The 17,123-nt window shown below is 45.8% G+C and overlaps 1 protein-coding gene across 2 annotated transcripts in view; it reads left to right on the forward strand.

Moving 5' to 3' along the window:
• MED23 (mediator complex subunit 23) overlaps positions 1–17,123 on the forward strand; it is a 211,329-nt gene that overhangs the window by 31,952 nt on the left and 162,254 nt on the right. Inside the window, exons 9-11 of one of the 2 annotated variants that reach the window (XM_069726014.1) lie at positions 4,990–5,102; positions 7,757–7,852; positions 8,344–8,361. In XM_069726014.1, the coding sequence (XP_069582115.1) occupies positions 4,990–5,102; positions 7,757–7,852; positions 8,344–8,361 (227 nt within the window). The remainder of the gene's footprint in view (positions 1–4,989; positions 5,103–7,756; positions 7,853–8,343; positions 8,362–17,123) is intronic. The other variant, XM_069726015.1, reaches the window with a different exon arrangement.

Raw genomic sequence — 17,123 nt, forward strand, 5'->3', positions numbered from 1 at the left:
AGACAATGACACAGCAGTGGCATATAGTAACATAGTAACATAGTTAGTAAGGCCGAAAAAAGACATTTGTCCATCCAGTTCAGCCTATATTCCATCATAATAAATCCCCAGATCTACGTCCTTCTACAGAACCTAATTGTATGATACAATATTGTTCTGCTCCAGGAAGACATCCAGGCCTCTCTTGAACCCCTCGACTGAGTTCGCCATCACCACCTCCTCAGGCAAGCAATTCCAGATTCTCACTGCCCTAACAGTAAAGAATCCTCTTCTATGTTGGTGGAAAAACCTTCTCTCCTCCAGACGCAAAGAATGCCCCCTTGTGCCCGTCACCTTCCTTGGTATAAACAGATCCTCAGCGAGATATTTGTATTGTCCCCTTATATACTTATACATGGTTATTAGATCGCCCCTCAGTCGTCTTTTTTCTAGACTAAATAATCCTAATTTCGCTAATCTATCTGGGTATTGTAGTTCTCCCATCCCCTTTATTAATTTTGTTGCCCTCCTTTGTACTCTCTCTAGTTCCATTATATCCTTCCTGAGCACCGGTGCCCAAAACTGGACACCGTACTCCATGTGCGGTCTAACTAGGGATTTGTACAGAGGCAGTATAATGCTCTCATCATGTGTATCCAGACCTCTTTTAATGCACCCCATGATCCTGTTTGCCTTGGCAGCTGCTGCCTGGCACTGGCTGCTCCAGGTAAGTTTATCATTAACTAGGATCCCCAAGTCCTTCTCCCTGTCAGATTTACCCAGTGGTTTCCCATTCAGTGTGTAATGGTTATATTGATTCCTTCTTCCCATGTGTATAACCTTACATTTATCATTGTTAAACCTCATCTGCCACCTTTCAGCCCAAGTTTCCAACTTATCCAGATCCATCTGTAGCAGAATACTATCTTCTCTTGTATTAACTGCTTTACATAGTTTTGTATCATCTGCAAATATCGATATTTTACTGTGTAAACCTTCTACCAGATCATTAATGAATATGTTGAAGAGAACAGGTCCCAATACTGACCCCTGCGGTACCCCACTGGTCACAGCGACCCAGTTAGAGACTATACCATTTATAACCACCCTCTGCTTTCTATCACTAAGCCAGTTACTAACCCATTTACACACATTTTCCCCCAGACCAAGCATTCTCATTTTGTGTACCAACCTCTTGTGCGGCACGGTATCAAACGCTTTGGAAAAATCGAGATATACCACGTCCAATGACTCACCGTGGTCCAGTCTATAGCTTACCTCTTCATAAAAACTGATTAGATTGATTTGACAGGAGCGATTTCTCATAAACCCATGCTGATATGGAGTTAAACAGTTATTCTCATTGAGATAATCCAGAATAACATCCCTCAGAAACCCTTCAAATATTTTACCAACAATAGAGGTTAGACTTACTGGCCTATAATTTCCAGGTTCACTTTTAGAGCCCTTTTTGAATATTGGCACCACATTTGCTATGCGCCAGTCCTGCGGAACAGACCCTGTCGCTATAGAGTCACTAAAAATAAGAAATAATGGTTTATCTATTACATTACTTAGTTCTCTTAGTACTCGTGGGTGTATGCCATCCGGACCCGGAGATTTATCTATTTTAATCTTATTTAGCCGGTTTCGCACCTCTTCTTGGGTTAGATTGGTGACTCTTAATATAGGGTTTTCATTGTTTCTTGGGATTTCACCTAGCATTTCATTTTCCACCGTGAATACCGTGGAGAAGAAGGTGTTTAATATGTTAGCTTTTTCCTCGTCATCTACAACCATTCTTTCCTCACTATTTTTTAAGGGGCCTACATTTTCAGTTTTTATTCTTTTACTATTGATATAGTTGAAGAACAGTTTGGGATTAGTTTTACTCTCCTTAGCAATGTGCTTCTCTGTTTCCTTTTTGGCAGCTTTAATTAGTTTTTTAGATAAAGTATTTTTCTCCCTATAGTTTTTTAGAGCTTCAATGGTGCCATCCTGCTTTAGTAGTGCAAATGCTTTCTTTTTACTGTTAATTGCCTGTCTTACTTCTTTGTTTAGCCACATTGGGTTTTTCCTATTTCTAGTCCTTTTATTCCCACAAGGTATAAACCGCTTACACTGCCTATTTAGGATGTTCTTAAACATTTCCCATTTAATATCTGTATTCTTATTTCTGAGGATATTGTCCCAGTCTACCAGATTAAGGGCATCTCTAAGCTGGTCAAACTTTGCCTTCCTAAAGTTCAGTGTTTTTGTGACTCCCTGACAAGTCCCCCTAGTAGTATATCTACCACCAGGGGTGGACTCGGCGGTCTCTGGCCTCGGCCAAGTTTCCAGGATCCTCCTTTGGACAAAGGTAACGGTCCTGGTGAGCTCCGCAGTGCATGTCCCCAGCGTGGACATTTAGGCCGCCGACTTCCTCGGCCGCGAGGGCCTTGTGGCAGGGGACTGGTACTTCAGGAGGTTTCCTATCGGATTGCTCTTCGATTGGGGGACTCCAGATGTGGACCTCATGGCATCCCGATTGAATAGGAAGGTCCCTTGGGTCGGTCCAAGGTCCCGCGATCCTCTCACAGTAGTGTTAACACTCTGGCCATTCCTTGGTTGCAGTTCGCGCTCCCCTATCGGTTCCCACTCCTTTCCCTTGCTTTCCAAGCTGTCGAAAAGATCAAGGTGCGATGGGTGTCGGTCATTCTGATCGTCCCGGACCCCTGGTGCCTTCCAAACAGACCCGATCTGCTGTCTCAGGGTCCGATCTGCCACCCAAATTATCGGTCGCTCAGTTTAACGGCATGGCTGTGGACTCCACAGTTCTAAGAGCGTCCGGTCTTTCGGCCCGGATGGGTCACGCTATAATCCAGGCTAGGAAGCCTTCGTCTTCTTTCAGGATCTACTATCGTACCTGAAAGGCTTACTTTCGTTGATGCCAGTCCAACCGCTTTTCACCTATGTCCTTTCCCTGCCTTCCATTTGGTTTTCCTTCAGGCAGGACTGGATTTGGGCTTCGCTCTCAGTTCCATAAAGGGCCAGGTTCCTGCGCTCTTCTTCCCTTTAAGAAGACGTTATCTTCTCAGCCACAGGTTAAGACCTTCCTTCAAGGAGTAGCCCACGCTGTCCCTCTGTACAGGGCCTCTGTGGATTCATGGGATTTAAAGGTTGTGCTGGTTATTCTCAGGGGTTCCCCCCTTTTGAGCCTCTCAGGGAGTTTTCTCTGTCAGTTCTATCTCGGAAGGTGGCTTTTCTCAAGTCCATCTCTTCGATCCGCCGCGTGTTTGAGTTGGCGGCCATTTCTTGCCGACCTCCTTTTATGGTTTTTCCACCAGGACAAGGTGGTCCCAGGCCTCCGCCTTCCTTCTTTTCACGAGGTGGTTTTCATCTTTCCACCTCAGCGAGGACATCGTTCTACCTTCCTTTTGTCCAGCTCTGACTCATCCTCTGGAGCGATCGTTGTACAGGCTGGACCCCGTCAGGGCAGTGAGGATCTCCCTGGCTAGCACGGCCGCTTTCCGAAAGATGGATTCTCTTTTCGTCATCCTTGATGGCGTGCGTAGAGACCTGCTGGCTTCCAAGGCGACTATTGTTCGCTCGATCAGAACGGCAATTTTGGAAGCTTACCGGGTCAAGAACAGAGTGCCCCTCCTGAGATAAAGGCTTACTCTACCCGGGCAGTCGGCGCTTCCAGTGTGGTACGTCACAGGGGTTTTCGCCGACGGCTTTGCAAATCGGCAACCTGGTCTTCCATCCACACGTTTTGCCGGACTACGGCGGACTCGAGCCTGGGCAGAAGGATCCTGCAGGCGGCAGTGGTGAGTCCTCGTACTTGATGGAAGTCTGTTTTTCCCACCCCAGGGACTGCTTTGGGACGTCCCATGGTTTCTGTGTCCCCCAATGAAAGGCGATAGAGAAAACAGGATTTTTGGTTGCTTACCGTAAAATCTGTTTCTCGGAGCCTTCATTGGGGGACACAGCTCCCTCCCAAGTTGAACAGCTCTGTTTACTGTATACGTTTGAGTTCTTTGAATACTCTTTGAGTGCTTGAAACTGTTAATCTATGGAGCGCCGTGGAATTTGTTGGCGCTATGTGGATAAAGTTTATGTTATTATTATTCTTTCTCTTTTACACGTTGCTTCTCCTACTGCTTTCTCACTAACTGAATATCCTACTTCCTGTCGGTAGGGTGTACACTGCAGAGGAGGAGCTAACTTTTTTATTTGCATAGTGTCAGCCTCCTAGTGGCAGCAGCATACACCCATGGTTTCTGTGTCCCCCAATGAAGGCTCCGAGAAACAGATTTTACGGTAAGCAACCAAAAATCCTGTTTTAGTGGCTGCTGTGGGTATTGCGCATTGTATTGTATTTGAGCTGTCCCACAGTCCCAGGCAGTGGCAATTACACATGGAACAGAGCTGCAGAAAGCAGCTTCTTTCAATGTGTTACATCTGGCTGCTGGAGCAAATAAACGCTAATTAGTGGAGCTGTCAGACCCCCACTGATAGCCTATCCTTTAAGTTATCAATAGGAGATCAATAAGGTGTGAACAGACAGCTCCTTTAATATAATAACACACTGTTAAAGATGTTTTCATGTGTTGTGAACCTCTGTCCCCAGCCTGCAGGCTTTTTGTTTTGTTTTTTTTTTCAAATATAAGACAAACTGCTTTTCTCAACCTCTTTAGGTTCAGAGCCAAGTCTCCTCCGCTCCTCCCTGTGCCTGTTACTGCCTGCAGCCAATTATTGAGCTCAGCAGCTTTGCCTGTCGCCGGCTGGAGCCGTCCAGTTGCTGAGCTCATTAATTGGCTGCAGTGCTGTCAACTTGACATCGGATCTGCAGGCATTAACAGATGCCAGGAGCAGCTACGGAGACTTCCCTGGACTCGGGGAAGGTGAGTAAAGAACGAAAACTGCAGCCGGGGCACAGAATAAAGATCAGATGTCAGAAACACTGCTAAATGTTGTCCAAAGGTTTGAGAAAGTTTCATGTTTCTTTATCACACACAATGTCCCAAGGCCGCTGCAGTCTTCTTCCTGTGGTGAACAATTCTGGAGCCATCTGCAATTCTTGGAAGTTGGACCCTTTAACACTGCGCTTCCCTTTGAGAGGTCTATTACCGTATGACAAGGTGAATCAGTCTTTTTTTTTTTTTTATTGTAAGAAAGAAATTATGAAAAATCCCTAAAATCTTGTTTATCTTAATCCATGGAAGGCTGTTGCCAGGTCTTCTACATAAACGGCCACTATATTCCCCATGCAGTGCTCTATAACACCCCCCCCCTCCCCCCCTTCCCAGAAAAAATAAGAAAATGAGCTTTGAAGTTGATCTGCACTGCCCTCTATTATTCACGGAGTGGCATTTCTGGTGTGTGCTCTGCCTGTTTCCGCCACCTATGATTGATGTACACAAACGGCATTGACAGGCATGAGGCTTTGCCAGCTTTGTGGACGAAGTAGAAGATGTCATCAAGTAATTCATAGGTATGAGGACTGTGTCACATTGCCAAGCACTGCCCATAGACTCCCATCAGACCACTCCAAATACATTAGCTCACTTGACAACTTCTACGTTTTTATCTATCTTTAAGGTATATTAAAGGGAACCTGTCACCCCCAAAATGGAAGGTGAGCTAAAGGTACCGTCACACTAGACGATAGCGCTATCGATCCGTGACGTTGCAGCGTCCTCGCTAGCGATATCGTCCAGTGTGACAGGCAGCAGCGATCAGGCCCCTGCTGTGCTGTCGCTGGTCGGGGAAGAAAGTCCAGAACTTTATTTGGTCGCTGGACTCCCCGTAGACATCGCTGAATCGGCGTGTGTGACACCGATTCAGCGATGTCTTCACTGGTAACCAGGGTAAACATCGGGTAACTAAGCGCAGGGCCGCGCTTAGTAACCCGATGTTTACCCTGGTTACCATCCTAAAAGTAAAAAAAACAAACACTACATACTTACCTACCGCCGTCTGTCCTCCAGCGCTGTGCTCTGCTCTCCTCCTGTACTGGCTGTGAGCGTCGGTCAGCCGGAAAGCAGAGCGGTGACGTCACCGCTCTGCTTTCCGGCCGCTGTGCTCACACACAGTACAGGAGGAGAGCAGAGCACAGCGCTGGAGGACAGACGGCTGTAGGTAAGTATGTAGTGTTTGTTTTTTTTACTTTTAGGATGGTAACCAGGGTAAACATCGGGTTACTAAGCGCGGCCCTGCGCTTAGTAACCCGATGTTTACCCTGGTTACCGGCATTGTTGGTCGCTGGAGAGCGGTCTGTGTGACAGCTCTCCAGCGACCAAACAGCGACGCTGCAGCGATCCGGATCGTTGTCGGTATCGCTGCAGCGTCGCTAAGTGTGACGGTACCATAAGGCCACTGGCATCAGGGGCTTATCTACAGCATTCTGTAATGCTGTAGATAAGCCCCCGATGTAACCTGAAAGATGGGGGGAAAAAGAGGTTAGATAATACTCACCCAGGGGCGGTCCCTCCCGCTGCGGCCCGGTCTGGTGCCTCCCATCTTCATAGGATGACGTCCTCTTCTGGTCTTCAGGCTCCGGTGCAGGCGTACTTTGTACTACAGTGCGCAGGTGACTGGAAAGGTCAGAGAGGCCCGGCACCTGCGCACTGCAGTTCTTTGCTCTGCCCTCAACAGAGCAGACAAAGTACTCCTGTGCCGGAGGCCCTGGACCGCGATGCCCATCGGACCGGACCGCCCCTGGGTGAGTATAAAATAACCTCTTTTTCTTATCTTTCAGGATACATCGGGGGCTTATCTACAGCATTACAGAATGTTGTAGATAAGCGCCTGATGCCGATGGGCTTAGCTCATCTTCGATTTTTGGGGGTGACAGGTTCCCTTTAAGCTGCCTGGGGAATATATCTGGAGTCTGTTACAAATGTATTAAAAGGCTGGAGGATGTGGTGGCAGTATCTTTTATATGGAAAACCCAATAACTGGTTCCCATTTTAGTGTAATTTTTTTTTTTTAAGCTGCCAATCCTTCTAGGACTATTGCTAAATATATTTGTGTGTATGTGTAAAATATATATATATATATATATATATATATATATATATATATATATATATATATATATATATATATATATATATATATATATATATAATTTCGAATGGATATAAAGTTGCCAATTGAATGTTAAATATACCAGGTTACGCTGCCATATGCTCCTGTGTATGCTTGGTTATCCATAGAAGTGATTTAGAATAGCCTACATTTAACTTCATGCTTGGCAAAATTTAGAGTAGTTATCTCACCAGAGATGTGCCATAAATGTTTGCTATATACTGTATAGATTCCAGATTAGGGGTCTCCTGATTCCCAGTACTGGCCATGAATGAGTGGAAAGTGGTGCCGCTTGTGGTGGCTCTCTTCATTCATTGCTATGGGAGTTCTTATAATGGCAGAAAATTGTTTGCCTCTATTCAGAACTACCATAGAATGAATTGAGAGCGCTTGTACAGGTGCATACTACCTCTCCACTCACTGATCAAATGCTGCCTGGATCTGGCAAATATAAGACCCCCAATCTAGAGATGGGTGCTTTAAAAGAAGGTAAAACCTTTGTAAGTGTGGAGCAATGTTCCTAGTATGGCCCTTAGGCTGGGCTCTCACACTATTCCGGCATGCATGTGCCAATTACTGCCCAACTTTTGGTGGGAAATGGACATTGTCTGCAAGATTATGCAGCCATTGGCCACCCATGCAGGCTTTGAAGGGGCAAGACTTGTTTTATCATGTCTGACTTTGTGTTATACACTTCTTGCAGGACTTATTTGAACCACAGACTGCTCTTTTGAGATATGTCCTGGAGCAGCCCTACTCCCGGGATATGGTGTGCAACATGTTAGGTCTAAACAAGCAGGTATTCCCATGATTCTTTTTCCGAGCGGTATTTCTCTATCCCCTATGTTTTTCTTTGCTATAGCAGCCTGAACAAAACAGTTGTGATAGTAGTCCCTTTTTATATTTCTTTAAGTATCTTGTTGGTACTTTGGGAAACTCCTCTTACTTAGCCCTTTCTGCCTGGGGGATTCATAGACCAGTAGATATTTGAAAAATGACTTTTTGTTTTGCCTTGCCTTCCCCTTCCTATAAGGCCAGTCTCGAGAGCCCTCTGCCAGCCCTTACTGCACCATGTACTGCAATACTCCACAAACCATTCCCCAAGTTCTATTAAAATGTCCCTCTCGTTTAACACGACGTAAATTGTTGCTACCCTTTGCAGACGCCAATGGTGGGTATATTCTGACTCAGGGCATCTTGAGGCTGGCCTCATAGTCACTGTTTTGTCTTTTCTTTTTTTCTTCCTTTATTTTTGTTCTGTCTTGTCCTGCCCATCCTCCAATGCTCTAGACCTTGAACATTGCTCAGGTATGTTCACAACCTTTTTCTTGTATTGTGACTAACAGTACTGCTGGCTGCTTCGTAGCCGCTGATCCCTCCTAGAAAACATACATTCTCAGTCAGGGCTTGAAATTGGCAAAGCTGCAACATACCAATTTCATGCATACAGTTAGACATCCTTTTGCAATCATCATTTCAGTGCTTCTGCAATCCAGAAACTTCCATTTCCACCTTCTCTGCATGTTTATGATGTAGTGAGTTGTGCTGTGTGTGTGTACTTGCATATTTAGATGTAGGGTTTCACAAAGGTTCCAGGTGGCTTTTCCGGTTTTGCACAAATACTGCATTATCTAGATTATTTCCACCTAATAGCTGAGACTCCCTTCCATTATGCTCTCGTTGTATGTGGTCCTGCTATCCACCATTTTTATGCTGTTGTCTCCTAGTGTATTGTTTTGGGTTTTTTGGGCCTTGATTTCACACAATAAGCTGGGGAATGGTGACTTTTCTGTTGCTGGAATGCACTATTTTTATTTTTTTCTGATATATGCAACGCTATGAAGTTTATTTAGTTGTGCAACATTTGGGTTAGACAACCTCCCTTTTTAAACTGCACCTGTCATTTCAGGTATCTTTACAGGATAGGCTATCCTATGCATATGAAGATTACAATTTCAGGCCATTATACACTACTCACACATAGGGATATTTGACTTCCAGGTAAAAAATGATGGTAAAAATAAGTTCACAGTATAACATGTTGTGCGTCTATTATGACAGGTTTTACTGAGAAGTATGGGTATATGAACCATTCTTCGTAGTTAATATGAAGTATCCCGCTAGCCACCCTTTGGGAATTGGTTCACAAATGGGGGATACCGCAATTTTTGAGTCTTTGCACTTCCTCTGCGCCCAAATTTCTAAGTGTTTGTGGGGTAATTAGAGAAACGTCAATGCGTCACCCCCCGATGTTTACATATATACTTACCTGAGAAGAATTAATGACTGAGGTACAAAGTGTAATTGAAAAGACCCAATATGATGGGGATTATATTTGTAAATAGAAATATGCAATGCTTTAATTTTATGAAAAAATAGAGAACTCTGGTATATTTTAGGATAATTTGCAGATGGAGATTCATATAGATGCGCCCCATGCGTGCCAGCTGGGCATGGGACCGGATGTGATGTAACAAAGATGGTGCAGGATATCTCCACCTTCACATGCGTTCCACATGTATCGGGAGCTGGATATGACATAAAGATGGCGGCCGAACTTCCGCCCGTCATACATTCCAAGCGGTGACCCGCAAAGAATGAGCTTCCAGGAGATCTGTATGCAATAGACCGGTAATGCCGCCCCTAAAGGTTCTTTGATTAACTTGGGGGGGGGGGGGGGGGGGGATGAGGACCGGAGAGGAGGTCAGACACCGGGGGAGGAGCCATTGAGTATGCCCCTATTTAAGGGTTATAGGTTGAAACCACCCCCATATGCCACACTTAAGATAGGGCCAGTGATGCAAACGGTCACACCTAGACAGGAGGATACCTGCCACTGCAGGGTTCTTACTCTACATGGTTGAACTCCCGCTGTTTACATTTATCTGTAGACCCCTGTGATGAATCCCCTTCAATGGGGAGGAAACGTGTAAGGAATTTATACATCATTTGAGTGATGGTGGGTATCCCATAGCAGCACATACTCGGGGACTGCCCTTGTAAGGATGGGAGCTATACAGGGACACGACAGGGAAGAATAGATGTCCTTTTCTCCCCATCCCCCCCCTCAGGTGAATATTAGCAGGCATATAGTCTACTCTGGTCCATGGTGAAGTCTGCTGTGGGAGAAGGATATTTGGGGAGACCAAACCATTTTTGTAAATGAGCACTGTTAAGCACGAGCACTTTGTTACGTTTTTTATTTTTGGTGTGTCGCTGTTGTGGAAGTCAGGATTTGATTTTAAGTTAATAAAGGTTTGATTTTATCTTTATTCAGACAGGACCCCCATAGCTATACTATGGTAGTATTATTATTATTATTATTATTATTATTATTATTCATATTGAACCACTAAGGCTGATTTTAAACATAAGTTCACGCTACAGTGATTTCTCTAGTCACCTTCCACGACAGCTACTTCGGAGGTTGTCTTCCCCGCCCTAATAGGGGACAGGAACACAAGAGGTTAAATACCCCTCCCCTTCCTGCACCGCCAGTGTTTTCCTGTCCCCTATGGGGCATGAAGAGATCTGAAGGGGCTGCCGTGGCCGGCGACGGAGCTCCACTTACCGGAAAGCCGGGCGGCATGAGGTCGGGCTCCCTCCTCTAGTATGCTGCTCCCGTCTCCTCTCTTCGGAGGGACTCGGGACCTTCCCGCCCCTCCGGCGCTCCCTTTGGGAGTAATGCGGGGCGGTGACGTGCTTGCCGGGGGCCTCCTGCAGCCCCCCGGTTCTCTCCTCCCATGGCTGCAGCGCTGGAGGTGGCGCGCGTCCCGGGCTGTGGCCGGAGGCCCGATGACTTCCGGGTTAACGCGCGTCACTTCCGGTTCATTCAGGGAGCGTTCCATGGAGCGCACGCCGGCCGGCAATGGCGTCCAGCAGCTGAAGCACGCCATACAGACAGCGTTTCGGGGGCGTTCCAGGACCTACCCCAATCGGGCACACGTGGGGGGAGGAGCACTGCACGCTGGGACCACCGATCCTTATAAAGAGATCCGGGTAGCAAGGTAAGCTGTCTGACTGTTAACAGCTGACGGACATGGACAGTGACAGACCCCCTTGCTCTGCATCTGCAGATGCCAGCGTTCCCCCTCCTACCAAAGTAAGTAGCAGGTGTTGGGCCCAGCTATCCCCTATATACATATGTGCTTTCATGTATATATGTATATGTAGATGTATACCCCTAAGTGGCTTAGAAACCCTCTCTCTCTCTCTTAGGGAGAAAAGGTTTCCGACCCTAAAAGGTCAAGCCGCAAATGCAAAGTGTGTACAGCCAAACTCCCATCAACATATGGGAAAAAGCTCTGCCAATCCTGTACGGATGAGGTCCTACGCGCTGAACAACCCTCGCTGTTGGATAGCATTAGATCTCTCATTAAAGATGAGGTCCACTCTTCTATGGCTACCTTCTCACAAATGTCGGTGCCTCAGCCACCCCCTCCAAAAAAGAGGAAAAAAGCCCCAGTAGAATCCGACCCGGACTCGGGAGAAATCCAGTCCTCAGGTTCAGAGGATAACTGGGAAAACGAAGGCTCTACTTCTACCCCCACCTGTAAATCAGAAAACAAAAAATATTATTTTAGTTCTGAGGACATGAGTGAACTAATCGGTTTAGTAAGAAGCACCATGGGGGTAGAGGATGAAGAAGTTACACTCACAGTACATGATGAGATGTTTGAGGGTCTGAAACCCAAAGACCAAAAAGGGTTCCCGGTGCATAAGAATTTACGAGATCTAATTCTGCATGAATGGGACCTCCCTGAAAAAGGTCTGACTATACCATCGGAACTAAAAAACCGGTACCCATTGGATGGGGATAACTCCTTATGGGAGACCCCGAAAGTAGATGTTCAGGTGTCTAGGGTAACTAAAAAAAACTGCCCTCCCCTTTGAGGACTCTTCGCAACTCAAGGATCCGATGGATCGTAAAATAGAGAGTTTATTAAAAAAGTCCTGGGACACCTCCACAAATCTGCTGAAATCTAATATAGCCTCTACTTGCGTAGCCAGATCTCTATTTATCTGGTTACGCAAACTTGAGGATCACTTGACTCAAGGCACCCCAAGGGAGGAGATTTTAGACTCCCTACCATTACTACAGAAAGCTACGGGGTTCCTAGCCGATGCGTCTGCTGAATCAGTTCGAGTAGCCGCAAAAGCTGCCGTTCTCTCTAACTCGTCCAGGAGAGCACTCTGGATAAAATCCTGGGGAGGCGATTTTGTCTCCAAGTCCAAATTATGTAGCATACCTTTTCAGTGTCATAATGTATTTGGACCAGTCCTGGACGATATTTTGGATAAGGCGGCAGATAAAAAGAAATCTCTTCCTGAGCAAAAGACCCCCAAAAAACGCTTTTTTCGTCCCTCCCGTGATCAAACCTCACAGAGAGGAAAAGGCAAAACGGGAAGATGGAGTTATCCTAAGGGAGGCAGGGGAAAAAATATCCTGGCCCCTCAGGCCCAGCAAACCCCAGATAAGCAATGACTGTACTCCGGTCGGGGGTCGTCTCTCACGATTCTTCACCGAGTGGCAAAACATCTCCACAAATCAATGGGTCCTTCGTACCATTCAAGAAGGATTAAAAATAGAATTCGTGAGACCACCCCCACAATGCGTAAAGATAACCTCCCTTCAAAACCCAGATCTCCAAAACTCCTTGTTACAAGATCTACAAAAACTAATGCAATCAAATGTGATTTCTCAGGTGCCGAAGTTAGAGGAAGGACGTGGTCATTATTCACGCCTTTTTCTAATAACCAAGCCGTCGGGGAAGAACAGAATTATCATAAATTTGAAACCCTTAAACGAATCTGTCCGATACAGGAGATTCAAAATGGACATCGAACATCAGCAGCAGCTCCTCGAATCTAAGAGAATTAAAAGCTGTAGAGGAGGCCCTAAAGGCATCATCTGCACTGATCAAAAATCATCACGTTCGTATTTACTCGGACAATATGACCACAGTAACCTATCTACGACACCAAGGGGGGACAAAGTATGCCTCTCTCAAAGAAGTGGCTGCAAGAATATTTTTCTGGGCAGAGAAGAACCTTCTATCGGTCACAGCAATACATCTGAGGGGATTGGACAACACTCAGGCGGATTTCCTCAGCAGGAAAGACGTTCATCCGGGGGAGTGGTCCCTAGACCAAGCAGTGTTTCAGTCCCTAACCAAAAAATGGGGTACTCCAGAGGTGGATTTATTCGCCAACAGGCAAAATGCGAAGGTAGAAACATTTTTCTCCCTTCATCACAAAGACAAAGCACAGGGAATAGATGCCTTTTCACACCAGTGGAAATTCAACCTTGCATATGCCTTTCCTCCCATTCCCATGCTGGCGAAAACTCTGCAAAAGATCAGGACAGACGAAGTGACCACAATCTTGATTGCCCCATTGTGGCCCGGGAGGAGTTGGTACGGCGCTCTATTAGATATGGCCCTGGAAGGTCCCTGCCTTCTACCTCAAAAGACCGATCTCCTACACCAGGGTCCTCTACTACATCCGGATCTAAACAGATTGAACTTGGCGGCATGGCTACTGAAGCCACAATTTTAAAAGCGAAAGGGCTCTCGGATGAAGTAATCCAGACACTTCAAAAAAGCAGTAAGGCAGTAACCAATGCCATCTACACTAAGGTCTGGAAAAAATTTACGTCCTGGTGCTCCCCAGAAGTTCCAGACCCCTTCAATCCTGATATAGCGAGGATCTTACAATTTTTACAGAAGGGCTTGGATATAGGCCTTACCCCTAGCACACTCAAAGTGCAAGTATCGGCCCTTAGTAGCTTTTTTTACTCTAATTTAGCCAATCATCGCTGGATCAAGCGATTTATGACAGCCGCATCCAGAATTCGTCCTACACTCCGTAATAGGGTACCCTCCTGGGACCTCAATACTGTACTTAACGCACTAACCCAGGATCCATTTGAACCCCTGGATGCTATAACCATTAAAAACTTAACTTTGAAAACAGTCTTTCTAGTCGCAATCACTACGGCTAGACGTGTTGGGGAATTACAGGCCCTGTCAATACAGGAACCCTATCTAACGGTCACTGCGGATAGCATTGTACTAAAGCTAGACCGGTCCTTTTTACCCAAGGTGGTCTCGAATTTCCACAGAGATCAGGACATTCTACTTCCTTCTTTTTGCCCAAACCCCTCCAACCCTAAAGAACAGACCTTCCACACCTTGGATGTTCGCAGGGTGGTCTTATTTTACTTACAACAAACTGAAACCTGGCGAATTGATCAAACTTTATTCATTCAGTTTTCTGGACGAAACAAGGGAAAGAAGGCGGCAAAAAACACCATCGCAAGCTGGATCAAACAATCTATTTGCTTGGCTTATTCATCACAGGGACTGGATCCACCTGCCTCTCTGAAAGCACACTCTACCCGAGCAATGGCAACATCGTGGGCAGAGAGGGGGAATGCCTCAGCAGAGTAGATATGCAGAGCCGCCACCTGGTCGTCCATCCATACGTTCACCAGACATTACCGGCTAAATTTCAATAGGGATTTAACGTTTGGCAGACGTGTTCTGCAGGCTGTAGTCCCTCCCTAGAGAAATTAGCTGTTGGTACTACTCCGAAGTGGCTGTCGTGGAAGGTGACTAGAGAAAATAGAATTATTCTTACCGTTAATTCGGTTTCTAGGAACCTTCCACGACAGCACTAATTTCCCTCCCTACCTGATATTCTTATTGGATGATTCCTGCACTTTTGTGGTAACTATACATGCTACTGTGTCCAGGAAAACACTGGCGGTGCAGGAAGGGGAGGGGTATTTAACCTCTTGTGTTCCTGTCCCCTATTAGGGCGGGGAAGACAACCTCCGAAGTGGCTGTCGTGGAAGGTTCCTAGAAACCGAATTAACGGTAAGAATAATTCTATTATTTCACTGACGTGGCATCCCACTCTTGAGGGCGGCCCGTAGATCATTGAGGTGCTGGGGTACAGAGTTACGGGCCTCTATACAGTGACTCGGATAATTTCAAAGGTTTTTCTAATGGTTTCTGATCTGGAGAAGGTGCAGGCCACTGAGGTACCCCAGTCTCCAGCAGCCATTCTCTAATGATGCGACCTTTATGAGCTGGAGCATTGTTTTCCATGAAGATGAAATTAGACCTTTGTTTGTGAATAAGCAGAATGCCTGGATTCATGAATTTATTCCAGTAGCAAGGGCTTGTCACAGAAGTGTAGGGCAGTTCTGTATTGACTAGACACACCTGCCCACATTGTAACATCACCACTACCAGCGGCTCATCTTGTGCCAACAGTGACTGATGCATAGCACTCTCATTGAGCTCTCCAACATCATTGGCGATAATCATTTCTGTTCAGCGTGAATCTTTCATCCGTGAACAGCACTGATGCTCCCTGGCGCATGCGAGATGATGACGCACGATGGTGTGGTCAGGTACCTTTGCAGGTCATCAAACGTGCACACCACATTGATGTAAATGAATGGTCTGTTGTGACACCTAGATTTCCATCCATTCCAAAGGGCATTGTTCATGATGAAGAGGTCATCTATGTGGGATATGGCCAAAGGACATCCACTTCTGTTCCAGCCTCTCTGTATCTCTGTTGCAACCTGCTGATGACCCTGTGACCCTCTAAACTCCGTGGCCACTTCTGTCTGAAAACATCCTGCTTGAAGCCACACAATGGCGAGGAATTGTTTAGCAATTGTTAGGTGTCGTCTTAAAATATGGACATCTATCATGCGTTAGGGCGGCATGTAAAGGGAGACACGTGAACATTCCCTGGTCTCTCCATGTGTCTACCTTTACATGCCTCACTACCGCATGATGGATGTCCATATTTGAAATAAAGGACTTTTAACCACCGAGGAAACTGGTGAGTGCTGCCTTTCATACTTTTCCTTATCGGACCACTAATTTTCAGCTGTCTGAGTTGGTGAGTAGGGACTAAATGCTATGATGCCTCCCATGTATAGCACAACACTGTAATGAAGGGATTCCTGCTCTTTCCCATTTTGTACCCTGTAGTGTGGGTAATGGTCGCATAGTCGATGGGAGGTGTGTGTCAGAGATGGCTTGTATCCGTGATGTTACCCGGAGTATTTTCTCTAGTGCATGAAAGCATTAAAAGGTTCAATTGTTGCACCTGGGTCCGGGTTGCAGGTAGCTGTGAGAGATGGGTGGGTCTGGTTAACCACATACCTCACCTCCGGGTGTGATTACAGCTAATAGAATGGACGCTGCTGTTTGGCACATGGTCTGTGTGTTGGGAGGGAGAAGGCCTCCTGTGTGTGTGGCTCCAGACCAAGCCTGAGTACTGGATATTATCCCAGCCTGTGTGCCCACAGGCCTGGTGGAGCAGAGCCCTGCTATGGACAGTTGTACTTTGTTTTGCCTGATCTAAAGACTGTTTACTTTCTATTTTTGCTTCTGGGTTTATGAAGCAATAAACCCCCATGAACTTTTATAATCATAATAATAATCTTTATTTTTATATGGCGCTAGTACAACCCCCTACAACACAGACAGAAGCTGCAGCATGATGGAATGGTGCATGGCTGAGAATATTAAGGTGTTAGAAAAGCTAAATGATTTCCCATAAAGATGCTTCTCAATCTGCTTGTGCTCCCTCTCCTTGTGCATCCCTCTGCTGGTCATTACTCCTCCCTCCCCAGGGCGTATAATGGGAAGTATAACCTGACACCACTGTGTACTGTCTCTTCTTGCATTGCTCACAGTGCAGTTTAGCAGTTTTTCACAGTAGATGGTGCGTTCAGGAGGGAGAAAAATGGCTTGTAAGTGGAGAAAGAAGCAGATTTCTTAAAATGTATTACAAAGTATATATTGTATTTAATTGTAATATTGATTTTATTCAGTGCTTGTTGATACGACAATGATCACTTCAGCTTGAGAGGTTGTCTAGGCTAAATGATGCATGACGGGTATAAACTTCACAAAGTGTTGCACTGTAGTCTACTCCCTAAGGCTATGTGCATACTTTCAGGATTTGCAACAGAAAATTCTACTGCAAATCCTGATGTATTGGTTGGAGAAATGCTGCTTAAAGGGAACCTGTCAACA

Source organism: Ranitomeya imitator, chromosome 5 (assembly GCF_032444005.1).
Source record: "Ranitomeya imitator isolate aRanImi1 chromosome 5, aRanImi1.pri, whole genome shotgun sequence".
Lineage (NCBI taxonomy): Eukaryota > Metazoa > Chordata > Amphibia > Anura > Dendrobatidae > Ranitomeya > Ranitomeya imitator.